This window comes from Salvelinus alpinus, chromosome 19 (genome assembly GCF_045679555.1).
Source record: "Salvelinus alpinus chromosome 19, SLU_Salpinus.1, whole genome shotgun sequence".
Taxonomy (NCBI): Eukaryota; Metazoa; Chordata; class Actinopteri; order Salmoniformes; family Salmonidae; genus Salvelinus; species Salvelinus alpinus.
This window is the reverse complement of record NC_092104.1, coordinates 49,843,895-49,858,302: the sequence shown is the minus strand read 5'-3', so window position 1 is coordinate 49,858,302 and position 14,408 is coordinate 49,843,895. Positions and strand designations below refer to the sequence as shown.

Sequence of the window (14,408 nt, the reverse complement as noted above, 5' to 3'; positions counted from 1 at the left end):
AAGCAACACTAAAACATATATGAGAGCACCAGCTGTTCCGGATGACTGTGTGATCACACTCTCCGTAGCCGATGTGAGCAAGACCTTTAAAACAGGTCAACATTAACAAGGCCGCGGGACCAGATGGATTACCGGGACAAGTCTGTAATTGCTACATGTTTCAAGCAGACCACCATAGTCCCTGTTCCCAAGAAAGCAAAGGTAACCTGCCTAAATGACTACCGCCCCGTAGCACTCACATCTGTAGCCATGAAGTGCTTTCAAAGGCTGGTCATGGCTCACATTAACACCATCGTCCCGGAAACCCTAGACCCACTCCAATTCACATACCGCTCCAACAGATCCACAGATGAGGCAATCTCAATCGCACTCCACACTGCCCTTTCCCACCTGGACAAAATGAACACCTATGTGAGAATGCTGTTCATTGACTACAGCTCAGCGTTCAACACCATAGTGCACACAAAACTCATCACTAAGCTAAGGACCCTGGGACTAAACACCTCCCTCTGCAAATGAATCCTGGACTTCCTGAGGGGTCGCCCCCAGGTGGTAAGGTTAGGCAACAACACATCTGCCACGGTGATCCTCAACATGGAGGCCCCTCAGGGGTGTGTGCTTTGTCCCCTCCTGTATTCCCTGTTCATCCACGACTGCGTGGCCAAGCACAACTCCAACATCATCATTAAGTTTGCTGACGGCCTGATCACCGACAACGATGAGACAGCCTATAGGGAGGAGGTCAGAGACCTGGCAACCTCTCCCTCAACATGACAAAGGAGATGATCGTGGACGACAGGAAAAGGAGGACCGAACATGCCCTATTCACATCGACAGGGCTGTAGTGGAGCGGGTCGAGAGTTTCAAGTTCCTTTGTGTTCACATCAGCAACAAACTATCATGTTCAAACACACCAAGACAGCTGTGAAGAGGGCATGACAAAACCTTTTACCCCCCCCCAGGAGACTGAAAAGACTTGACATGGGTCCCCAGATCCTCTAGAAGTTCTACAGCTACACCATCGAGGGCACCCTGACCGGTTGAATCACGGTCTGGCATCCGACCGTAAGGCGCTAGAGGGTAGTACATACTGGCCCCCCCCCCCCCCGTGATTTTACACTGCTGCTACTCGCTGTTTATTATCTAGGCAGGCACTTCACCCCTACCTACATGTACAAATTACCTCGACTAACCTGTACCCCCGCACATAGCCTCGGTATTGTTATTTTCTTGTGTTAATTTTTACTTAGTTAATTTAGTAAATATTTTCTTAACTCTATTTCTTGAACTGCATTGTTGTTTAAGGGCTTGTAAGTAAGCATTTCACGGTAAGGTCCATTTCGGTGGATGCGACAAATACGATTTGATTTTAAACCCAGGTCTGATGTGGACCCGTCTCAGGAGGACCAGGGTGATGGTGGTCTTACTTGGCCAGGGGTCTGCGGGCGCGGTTGACAGCCTCCAGGTCGGCGTAGCGCAGGTCCAGCTGGCAGCCCACCAGGATGATAGGGGTGCGGGGGCAGAAGTGCTTAATCTCAGGGTACCACATGGTGCGGACGTGGCGCAGGGAGTTGGGGTTGGCCAGGGAGAAACACAGCACCACCACGTCAGACCTGTGCCACACCCAAATAAGAGAGGGAGAGATAGTTGGGGAAAGGAGAGGGTAATGTAGGAGGGGTGGAGTAAGAGAGAGAGAGATGGAAGTACGGAGGTCAAAAACATGTCTGAAAAGAGTCTGCACTAGTGCTGCTAGGCACAGTGAATATGGATGGCGACACTGAGCGGGCTGGGGTGTGAGGTCATAGGGGTGTGTGTGTGTGTGTGTGTGTCATGTCTACAGGCCTGAGGCTGGTGGGCTATGAAGCCCCTTTCTCTCTCTTACGTAAGCCCACTAAGGCCATAAGGCAGCCAATACCACAGAAAGTGGCTAATTATAGAGCAACACACACACACACACAATAGCTACAGTGCCACATCAGCTACTTACTTCCTCAGCCAGTCAGTGTGATGGGCCAGGCTGACAACAGGACTTAAGGCCGTTCTCAACCACTAGTGTCTCTGAGGCACGGCTCTGACAGGCGTGTGTGTGGCTCCCCATATGTGAATGAATATGCCAGCTACCACATAACCAGCACAGCACTAAGGGAGCCTCTCCGCTCTCAGAGCACTCCGTTCTAGTGGCAATGGAAATGGACTTCAGTAAAGATAAATAGGCCAATTGTTATGTTTTTGGGGAATTTATCCGGGGTCAAAACATGGAATTCACTAAATATATTATAATCATTTGAATCAATAAGTAGGGCTGTGACGGTCATAGAATTTTGGATGACAGTAATTGGTATAATGGCATAATTGGGTGGACTGGCAGCCATTGCGAGTGTATCTATAGAAGCGAAGCAGGAATAAAAAAGCAGGAAGTCAAAGGAGGAAGTGTATCCATCAGTATGTGCTGATAATATTGTTGATTCAACTCAGACATCACAAAAAATACATTCCATTGCATGAGCCTCATAAGTCAACATAATTAGAATTAACATTCTACATTTCAGCACGGAGCAACAAAGTTTTAGTACGTTGTTAAGATTCCATGTTACTGCCCCGTTGTCCCGTCTTCAGTCAGCTGTTCGTTCCATAATCATTGGTTACACAGTTATACAGTAATTGTGCTAGCCCTAAGGCTAACAACCATGGTCAGATCAATATTTTTTCTAATGGGTTATTAACCCATAAGAGTCTAAGCTTGGGGAGGAGTGGGGGGGGGTTCTACTAAGCTATATGGCAGCCTTTCTTAAAGTATGGGTCGCGACATGTCAGAGTAAATGTATAATTATTTCATGAATTGATTTGGCCAAGTGCAACGGCACTCTCTGTTTAGCAGCGTTTTCTCTACTCAGTTTGGCAGCTGCGTGAGTGGACGAGAGATGCCTGTGTGCTTCGAGGTTTACCTGATCTTTTTTCTGCAGTTTTCTTGAAGCTCACTCCGCAGTACTGTCGTACAGCAGCAGATGATGGCGCGCCATCAGCCACTTGCCGTGTTCAAGACAACTGGGAACTCGGAAAAATACGAGGTCAAATCATGATTTCAGTGATCTTCAGGTTGGAAAGTCGGAGCTATAGAAAGAGGCCGAGTTGGATGACCGTTCAAATTGATTTGACCCAGTTGGAACTATCCCCCCCCCCAAGAGTTCCCAGTTATTTTTGAACACACTGAAGCCGTATGTGGGAGATTTCCGAGTTCCTCGTTGTTTTGAAGCGGCAACTGAATTGTCATTCAGTTGGACTCGAATGGACTCAAGCTAGCAACAAGTTCTGACTGAGCTCAACTGTCCCGACCAAACATCCACAGCATGACGGTCAACCCAGGGAGTTCTTTCAGAACAGGGCAGAATGCTTCAGGAAACAGTGCTTCGACAGTGGAAGACTAAGTCAGGTGATGATAAGCAGAAATAAGGGAGTACTCTCTCTCATAGTAGTCGATGTGAGTTTCTCTTTCAAACAATCCCCTTGTACACAGCTAATAGCTAGCTAACGTTAGCCAAAGCAAGCTAGCTAGCTACTGATAGTGAAATCATAACAGTACATATGAAGATGAAACATGATCAGGCTTACTGTATAAATGATTGTTGAAAACAAGTCTAGGTTGGAACTGTTGCTGTTTAAATACAAGTCATATTTTTTATTCTGAACTGCTAACATTATAAACTGATTGAAGCAAGATGTTTTTTGTGGCAAACACACACAGTTCTGGGTTGCTGATCTACAGCAGGAAGCGGTAGGTAATATGTAAATGTAAGTTCAAGTGACTATGCACAGATAGAAAGCAGTAGATGTTCTGACCTAGTTTGGCACCACATACTTATGTGAGACAGGGTTCTGGATTCTGGCATACTTAAAAAACAAGTACAGAAACAGATCCAATGCTGAGCATTACCTCAGGGTTGCACTGTCAAAAACTAAGCCCAGAATAGACATGCTTGTTGAAAACTTCAACCAGTCACACACCTCTCATTAGAACTGTGTGCTCGTGTGTGTTTTCTGGTCTATATCTGTGTGAGGCCTCAAAAAGCATCTTTCTTCAATCAGTTTATTCCAGTTTCGGAATGAAAATGATTTATTTGTTTTTAATAGCAACAGTTCCAACCTAGACAGATATGTAAGAATGTTTTTAATGGGGAAAAACAAACCTGAATAGCTAATTAAATGGGTATTTCATTTCATTGTCATTTGTCTATATTGCATTTGTTTTAGGCAATTAAATGTGCCAATATTTACATATAGTTGCATGTTTTCATAAGCTTGGGTCCCAGGAAAACACAGACTTTCTCATTTGGATCCCAGGCTGACCAAGGATCATTCAGCTATTTGATTTTGAATTTGAAGACCACTTGAAGTATAAAAAATAAAAAATAAAAATGTTTTTGTGAGAACACCGATTTTCGGGATGTCTCATGGTCTGACGAACACAGCTCTAGCCCTGTCACTTTTCACCGCAGATGAGGAAATGTGACATAGGCAGATGCAGCATATGGAGACGTATCCAATGCAAAAAAAGATATCTCTAGCTTAAACTGACATATGTGAGAATTTTTGTATTATGCTAATTAGATGTTGGTGGTGCGCGGACATCAACCTTAGGGGTTAAAGATGATAATGGAAGATGAAACATTCGGGGTATGAGCTCAAGTTCTACTGAAACGTAACCGGTCAACAGAGTCAACTAGGTTTAAACAACTAAGTGATGCACAGCCAACATGATAGGCTCAAGAAGCTAGATGGAGTAGTCGGCCAAATAGGCAACAGAATAACACCGGTTCCATAGACCACATCTTAACTTCCACCAAAATGTAACCTAGGGAAAATTACACCTTCTCTATATGTTCGACGTAATCTTGTGCTAAACCATGACATCATAGGGCTAGTATTGACACAGTACGCACAAGTACACACACAAACAGGAATTCCCATTAGCATCCTGTCAAAGTGTCATTACCAGCTCTAATCTATGTTAGTGTGTACGTGCTTTTGCCCTTGTGGTAAGGGTTGTGACTATCCCTGCATCTGTCTGCGTGAATCTGTCTATGTGAATGTTCATACGTCCATGTATGAACGTGAGTCAGAAAATAGGAGACAAAACACGCCGACACACATTGGGAGTCTATATAGCTCACTGATACCGTTGGCCAATCATTTACCAACTGCACGTGAATAAGAACTATGAGTTTTTTTTGTTGAAGGTTCCTCTGGGTACAGATCTAGGATCAGCTTCCCCTCCCCCGAACCTAACCTTAACTATTAGTGGGGGGAAATCCAAAACTGACCCAAATTCAGCATCTAGGGGCAACTTCACCCTACTCTGTCATTGTCAAGTCAATCTACAAAGGTCAGCAGGGCTGCTAGCTAACCTTATGTAACCAAAGCTGGGTGTTAAGTGTTTTTACAGGATATAGAGCGAGGCTGAGCTCAAACTCCTGACTGACTGCTTGGTGTATACACAACCCAGCAGAGATCCCAAGATACAGACACATACTTCCCACTGTTATTAGAGATCTTGCAAGCACTATGTCACTCCATAATGGTGACATAAGGGTTAATAACTCACGTGTTCAGTCTTTGGAATGACATACTGTAGGCATTAAATCAATAATAGGCTAACTTCTTGATAACGTCTTGATAGCAGTCTTCAAATAATACAATTATATACACACACACACACACACACACACACACACACACACACACACACACACACACACACACACACACACACACACACACACACACACACACACACACACACACACACACACACACACACACACACACACACAAAAGTTTGGGGTCACTTAGAAATGTCCTTGTTTTTGAAAGAAAAGCTATTTTTTGTCCATTAAAATAACATCATATTGATCAGAAATACAGTGTAGACATTGTTAATGTTGTAAATGACTATTGTAGCTGGAAAAGGCAGATATTTTTATGGAATATCTACATAGGCGTACAGAGGCCCATTATCGGCAACCATCACTCCTGTGTTCCAATAGCACGTTGTGTTAGCTAATCCAAGTTTATCATTTTAAAAGGCTAATTGATTATTAAAAAACCCTTTTGCAATTATGTTAGCATGGCTGAAAACTGTCTCACCGTCAACATTAAAGTAAAACAGATGCCTCACAAATCCTCAACTGGCAGCTTCATTAAATAGTACCCGCAAAACACCAGTCTCAACATCAACAGTGAAGAGGCGACTTCGGGATGCCTGCCTTCTAGGCAGAGTTCCTCTGTCCAGTGTATGTGTTCTTTCGCCCATCTTAATCTTTTATTTTTATTGGCCAGTCTGAGATATGGCTTTTTCTTTGCAACTCTGCATTGAAGGCCTGCATCCCGGAGTCGCCTCTTCACTGTTGACGTTAAGACTGGTGTTTTGTGGGTACTATTTAATGAAGCTGCCAGTTGAGGATTTGTGAAGCATCTGTTTCTCAAACTAATGTACTTGTCCTCTTGCTCCAATGTGCACCGGGGCCTCCCACTCCTCTTTCTATTCTGGTTAGAGACAGTTTGCGCTGTTCTGTGAAGGAAGTAGTACACAGCGTTGTACGAGATCTTCAGGTTCTTGGCAATTTCTCGCAAGGAATAGACTTAATTTCTCAGAACAAGAATAGACCGACGAGTTTCAGAAGAAAAGTATTTGTTTCTGGCCATTTTGAGCCTGCAATCAAACCCACAAATGCTGATGCTCCTGATTCTCAACTAGTCTAAAGAAGGCCAGTTTTATTGCTTCTTTAAGGACAACAGTTTTCAGCTGTTCTAACATACAGTAATTGCAAAAGGGTTTTCTATTGATCAATTAGCCTTTTAAAACGATAAACTTGGATTAGCAAACACAATGTGCCATTGGAATATAGGACTGATGGTTGCTGATAATGGGCCTCTGTACGCCTATGTAGATATCCCCCCCCAAAAAAATCAGCCGTTTCCAGCTACAATAGTCATTTACAACATTAACAATGTCTACACTGTATTTCTGATCAATTTGATGTTATTTTAAATGGAGAAAAAATGTTCTTTACTTTCAAAAAACAAGGACATTTCTAAGTGACCACAAACTATTGAACGGTAGTGTAAATATATATATTTTCCCTATGATCAAATAACAACCCTATCCAATACTCTTGTACACAGAGAGGACAGTGTGAGCATGCCTATAAGTAGTTGATTGGGGGAAGTTAGGAACCAATATACACAGGCAGTTAGGAAAGCAAAGGCTAGTTTTTTCAAACAGAAATTTGCATCCTGTAGCACAAACTCCAAAAAGTTCTGGGACACTGTAAAGTCCATGGAGAATAAGAGCACCTCCTCCCAGCTGCCCACTGCACTGAGGCTAGGAAACACTGTCACCACCAATTAAATCCACGATAATTTAGAATTTCAATAAGCATTTTTCTACGGCTGGCCATGCCGAAATTGTTGCAACCTCTATTACTAGCCTGTTCAACCTCTCTTTCGTATCGTCTGAGATCCCCAAAGATTGGAAAGCTGCCGCGGTCATCCCCCTTCAAAGGCGGAGACACTCTAGACTCAAACTGCTACAGACCTATATCTATCCTACCCTGCCTTTCTAAGGTCTTCGAAAGCCAAGTTACACAGAGCACGGACCATTTTGAATCCGACCGTACCATCTACGCTATGAAATTTGGTTTCCTCAGCCACGCTCAATGTCCTAAACGATATCATAACCGCCATCGATAAGAGCAATACTGTGCAGATGTATTTATTAACCTGGCCAAGGCTTTCGACTCTGTCAATCACCACATTCTTATCGGCAGACTCAACAGCCTTGGTTTCTCAAATGACTGCCTCACCTGGTTCACCAACTACTTCTCAGACAGAGTTCAGTGTGTCAAATCGGAGGGCCTGTTGTCCGGACCTCTGGCAGTCTCTATGGGGGTGCCACAGGGTTCAATTCTCGGGCCGACTCTTTTCTCTGTATACATCAATGAGGTCGCTCTTGCTGCTGGCGATTCTCTGATCCACCTCTACACAGACAACACCATTCTGTATACTTCTGGCCCTTCTTTGGACACTGTGTTAACTAACCTCCAGACGAGCTTCAATGCCATATACAACTCTCATTCAGAGGCCTCCAACTACTCTTAAATGCAAGTAAAACTAAATACATGCTCTTCAACTGATCACTGCCCGCACCTGCCCACCTGTCCAGCATCACTACTCTTGACGGTTCTGACTTAGAATATGTGGACAACGACAAATACCTAGGTGTCTGGTTAGACTGTAAACTCTCCTTCCAGACTCACATTAAGCATCTCCAATCCAAAATTAAATCTAGAATTGGCTTCCTATTTCGCAACAAAGCATCGTGCACTCATGCTGCCAAACACCCTCGTAAAACTGACTATCCTAACGATCCTTGACGTCGGTGATGTCATTTACAAAATTGCCTCACTCTATTCAGCAAATTGGATTTAGTCTATCACAGTGCCATCCGTTTCGTCACCAAAGCCCCATATACTACCCACTACTGCGACCTGTATGCTCTCGTTGGCTGGTCCTCGCTTCATATTCGTCGCCAAACCCACTGGCTCCAGGTCATCTATAAGTCTATGCTAGGTAAAGCCCCGCCTTATCTTAGCTCACTGGTCACCATAGCAGCACCCACCAGTAGCACGCGCTCCAGCAGGTATATTTTACTGGTCACCCCCAAAGCCAATTCCTCCTTTGGCTGCCTTTCCTTCCAGTTCTCTGCTGCCAATGACTGGAACGAATTGCAAAAATCTCTGAAGCTGGAGACTCATATCTCCCTCACTAACTTTAAGCACCAGCTGTCAGAGCAGCTTACAGATCACTGCACCTGTACACAGCCCATCTGTAAATAGCCCATCCAACTACCTCATCCTCATACTGTTATATGTATATTTTTTCTTCTTTGCACCCCAGTATCTCGACTTGCACATTCATCTTCTGCACATCTATCACTCCTGTGTTTAATTGCTAAATTGTTATTATTCCGCCACTATGGCCTATTTAGTGCCTTACCTCCCTTATCCTACCTCATTTGAACACACTGTATATAGACTTTTTCTATTGTGTTATTGACTGTATGTTTGTTTATTCCATGTGTAACTCTGTGTTGCTGTTTGTGTCGCACTGCTTTGCTTTATCTTGGCCAGGTCGCAGTTGTAAATGAGAACGTATTCTCAACTAGCCTACCTGGTTAAATAAAGGTGAAATAAATAATACAAAAATAAAATTAAAATAAGGATGCTTGCATGGGGTGGCATGGCTATCTGATAGTGGGTTTAGGGCAAGATGTTGAGCCCCAGAGCGCCCAAACAGACGGGCAGAGACGGGCAGGCAGAGAACAGCTGAGCTGGCACTGTGCTACCAGCTGACTGCAGGCTGGCTGAGCACACACAGACAATGAGTCACTGACAATTTGAAAAGGCGCAGAGCCACACACACACACACAGCCGCGCACGCATGCACACACACATTCTGTCACTCAAAACATCCTGCTCAGTCAGTGAGTGAGTGAGTGAGTGAGTGAGTGAGTGAGTGAGTGAGTGAGTGTGTGTGTGTGTGTGTATATATGTGTGTGTGTGTATATATTTGTGCGTCTGTGTGTGTGGATTAAGTCCTGCTAGCTGGCTAGGTTAGGATCAGTGCTATGTCTGAAAGGTCTGGGTGAGAGGGATAGAGATTATCCCATCATGTCTGTCTGATAGAGGAGAGTCGATATACATGTACGTCTTCCTTGGCAAATAAAAATACCCAGCACTGGAATGAGTAGGTGTGTCCAAACTTGTGACTGGTACTGTATGCATGTATGTACAGTTGAAGTCGGAAGTTTACATACACTTGCTCCCAAGGATGATCCAGACTTGTGGATGTCTACAAAAAAAAAAAAATTCTGAGGTCTTGGCTGATTTCTTTTGATTTTCCCATGATGTCAAGCAAAGAGGCACTGCGTTTGAAGGTAGGCCTTGAAATACATCCATAGGTACACCTCCAATTGACTCAAATTATGTCAATTAGCCTATCAGAAGCTTCTAAAGCCATGGCATCATTTTCTGGAATTTTCCGAGCTGTTTAAAGGCACAGTCAACACAGTAAACTTCTGACCCACTAGAATTGTGATACAGTGAATTATAAGTGAAATAATCTGTCTGTAAACAATTGTTGGAAAAATTACTTGTGCCATGAAAATTGTAGAATATCTCCTTTCTAATGATCTCAACTTTATTTATCAACCCCTAGTATTGAGCAAATTACAGTCATTGGAGCCAATTACACTCACTGAAGTGTTTGACATAGGCTTTGAAAAGCACCCACAAATAGGCGGCCAGTGCGGCAAGTGCTGGTAAGCTTTCTTGACTTGGGCATACATTTTTGCCTTCATATGGCTAACCTTTGTTTAACCAGCTAAACAGCTGCCCTTAGCGAAAATGTATTTGGAGTTACCTTCCTAGTAGCCTTAACGCGAACCAGGCTTCCCTAATGTGACAACGACGTGATTTTGGAGGTATGGCAACGTGAGACGTTTGTAGCTATTAGGCTATGTCATACATATGGTATGAGGTTGGCCAGTCTCCCCAAACCATAGCCCTAACCTTAACCATTTGGAATTAATGCCTAACCTTTGAGTTGTTTCTGTTTGAACTCTGTAACCACGCAGAATTAATGCGTCACAAATAGAAGTTCATCCATAATATGTTGCATTTCGAAGGGAAACTATGAGATCTTGTTGATACTGTATCTAGCTTTCAGTACGCACATATCAGCCACTATGGCCACGTGTGACAGTGCGTGTGTTTGTGTAATAGTGTGTGTGTGTGTGTATGTGTGCGCGCTTCAGCCCAAAAGCCATATCTCAGTCTCCTGAGGTGAACGGTGGGGAATTTGGGTAGATTTTAGCCAAATTAAATATTGTCAATCCTTTACAATGCCATGGCCTTAGACACTGGAGAGGGGGTTGCATTATAGCCAGGCAGGTTGAGTTATTAGGTCAGTTACCAGAATCTGCCTGGACAACAAGTACCCTGACCCGAAAGTAGCCACGGCCTCTCAGTGAGTGTGTGTGTGCATGTTTGTGTGCCCCCTCACCTGCCGTACGCGAAGCGTCTGTCTTTGTGATGGTCACCGAAGGTGTCCCATAGTCTCAGGGACACACTGACCTCATCCACAACATCCCGTGACCTCTCCAACACCTAGACGGACAGGCACACACCACACCACAGCATGAGACAATTATTTTCAGGCTGTGTGTGTGTGTGTGTGTGTGTGTGTGTGTGTGTAGCGTGGGTCCATGCCCACCTCCTGGCACACACGGTACTGGTCAATGGCCCAGACAGTTGGCACGTGGGTGGCGAGCAGCTGGTACTGTGTGAGGGTGGCATTGCAGGCGCGGGCACAGATGAGCCTAGTCTTGCCCACCGCGTTGTCCCCTACCACAACACATTTAATGGTTTCCACATTGGGCCGCTCATAGTCTGTGTCTATATCCATGGAGAGGGCCCTGGGAGAGAGAGGAAGAGGGAGAAGGAGAGAGCGGGGGTTAGAAAGTAATTCTGGTCATTGAATATAGAACTACACATTGACACATCCATACCAAAGCGGAATGTTTAAAAAAGACTTACTAGTCACCAAAGTTCCGGAGCATGTCTTTGAGTGAATTATTCAGGTACAAGCGGAACAATACTGAACAGCTTTTGCCCAAGACAACGGGCAGGGTAGCTCCTAAATCAATTACCAACAGAAAAGCTTGGCCAAGGCTAGAAGCCCGAGTCCGTACTGACCAGTAATGAGCAGCTCCAGCCAAACTCCTCCAGAGGGAACACATGGTACGGGGGCAGAGAAATAAAAAACTGAGTGGCTATTTATGTCATAACAGAATGAGAGAAAGTGGGAGAGACAGAGAGAACAAGAGGCAACTATATAAACCAGAGCACAGCCCCGGTGGAAGATTTTATTTTTGGAGGAGTGAATGATGATCCCATCTGCTGAGGGGCACTCATGAAAGACACCCCCCCCCCCTCCCCCAGCTGATATTGATACAGCTGATATGGGCAGACCAAACCTGCAATCCTGTCCCTACCACTCTGAACAAACCATGGTCCCATAAATAGGCCGTTTGAAAGATTCATAGGCTTATTATTATTCCATTGACATAGATGCCGGCGGTGTAGCACTTCGTCCCTGCAGTGACACACATTAGCGGCAAAAAAAAATGGCACCCATTCATCGGACACATGAGACGATGGACAGCGGCAATTCCGCTTTCCCCCCCCCTACCCACACCTCCACTCATTCCCACCAACTCCTGCTCCTCACATACATTTTATGTCCCATTTGTTACAGATCGAGACTATATTGTTCCAGGCCTAAACAAACAATGTCAGGTCTTGCTTAAAAGCTACAAAAAAACAACATGTTCCCTTTGGAATATTCCACGTCCATTGAGGTCCTAGAGCTGCCAAAGCCACTGAGCAGCAGGTGTTCAGGTGCAGGGCCAAAAGAAATTGTACTGTACAGCCTACCTTAGTCTAGGTGAGTGGGGAAGACAGTGAGCCAACCCTGAGAGATTCCGAGGGAACTGAGGGAGTAGTGGCTGTCTACTCCAGGCTTTATCTGTGCTCCCTCGCTAGTTCTCCCTTCCTCTGTCTATCTAAGACACATAGTGAGGCACGTGGGTTTACATCAGTATCGCAATAGAGGGAGTCGTAAAAGTTACTATATCTTATCCTTATGTAACAGTTCTTCACGTAATGGCCAAAGCAGCTGCATGAGGAGTGGACCAACAACAGCTCTCTCTAAGAGTTGTACATGGACAAATAGGAGGGAAAGAAGGAGCGGGAGAGCGATCACAATATCAAATCAAATGGTATTTGTCACGTGCACTGAATACAACAGCGAAATGCTTACTTACGAGCCCTTATCCAACAATGCAGTTAAGAAAAAATAGGTATTAAGTTAAAAGTAACAAATAATTACAGAGCAGCAGTAAAATAACAATAGCGAGGCTATATACAGGGGGGGGTGACGGTACAGAGTCAATGTGCGGGGGCACCGGTTAGTCGAGGTAATTGAGGTAATATGTAAATGAAAGTTAAAGTGACTATGCATAGATAATAAACAGAGAGTAGCAGCAGCGTAAAAGAGGTGGGGGGGACAACGCAAATAGTCTGGGTTGCCATTTGATTAGCTGTTCAGGAGTCTTATGGCTTGGGGTAGAAGCTGTTAAGAAGCCTTTTGGACCTAGACTTGGCGCTCCGGTACTGCTTGCCGTGCGGTAGCAGAGAGAACATTCTATGACTAGGGTGGCTGGAGTCTTTGACAATTTTTAGGGCCTTCCTCTGACACCGCCTGGTATATAGGTCCTGGATGGCAGGAAACTTGGCCCCAGTGATGTACTGGGCCGTACGCACTACCCTCTGTAGTGCTTTGCGGTCGGAGGCCGAGCAGTTGCCATACCAGGCAGTGGTATGACAGGATGCTCTCGATGGTGCAGCTGTAGAACTTTTGAGGATCTGGGGACCCATGCCAAATCTTTTCAGTCTCCTGAGGGGGAATAGGCTTTGTTGTACCCTCTTCACGACTGTCTTCGTGTGCTTGGACCATGTTAGTTTGTTGGTGATGTGGACACCAAGGAACTTGAAGCTCTCAACCTGCTCCACTACAGCCCCGTCGATGAAAATTGGGGTGTGCTCAGTCCTTCTTTTCCTGTAGTCCACAATCATCTCCTTAGTCTTGATCACGTTGAGGGAGAGGTTGTTGTCCTGGCACCACACGGCCAGGTCTCTGACCTCCTCCCATAGGCTGTCTCATCATTGTCGTTGATCAGGCCTACCACTGTTGTGTCATCGGCAAACTCGATGATGGTGTTGGAGTCGTTCCTGGCAGTGCAGTCATGAGTGAACAGGGAGTACAGGAAGGGACTGAGCACGCACCACTGAGGAACCCCCTTGTTGAGGATCAGCGTGGCGGATGTGTTGTTACCTATCCTTACCACCTGGGGGCGGCCAGTCAGGAAGTCCAGGATCCAGTTGCAGAAGGAGCTGTTCAGTCCCAGGGTCCTTAGCTTAGTGATGAGATTTGAGGGCACTATGGTGTTGAACGCTGAGCTGTAATCAATGAATAGCATTCTCACGAAGATGTTTATTTTGTCAAGGTGGGTAGAGCAATAAAGAGACATGTCGAACAGTCATTCCTATGGGATCAACACCACCAGAGTTAAGAATAACTTTTATTGAATTTTTTTGTATGTTTACGTTTTTTATAGTGACGTTAACGGTTAATCGTTATTTGACCGGTCATGCTTATCGGTCTATAGGTTAATTTGTAGAATTTTGTGGATTAAATTGCCGCGTGTTAGTCACAATGCATTTTATTTATCA

The 14,408-nt window shown here is 44.8% G+C and overlaps 1 protein-coding gene across 4 annotated transcripts in view; it reads right to left on the bottom strand.

Moving 5' to 3' along the window:
• LOC139545770 (rho-related BTB domain-containing protein 2-like) overlaps positions 1-14,408 on the bottom strand; it is a 93,062-nt gene that overhangs the window by 35,057 nt on the left and 43,597 nt on the right. For 3 of the 4 annotated variants that reach the window (XM_071353925.1, XM_071353926.1, XM_071353924.1), the window contains 3 exons: positions 11,329-11,530; positions 11,119-11,222; positions 1,428-1,613 (listed from right to left, as the gene is read on the bottom strand). In XM_071353925.1, coding sequence (XP_071210026.1) covers positions 1,428-1,613; positions 11,119-11,222; positions 11,329-11,520 — 482 coding nt within the window. In that variant the 5' untranslated portion in view covers positions 11,521-11,530. Of the gene's footprint in view, positions 1-1,427; positions 1,614-11,118; positions 11,223-11,328; positions 11,531-11,651; positions 11,838-14,408 lie in introns of all 4 variants that reach the window. The other variant, XM_071353927.1, reaches the window with a different exon arrangement.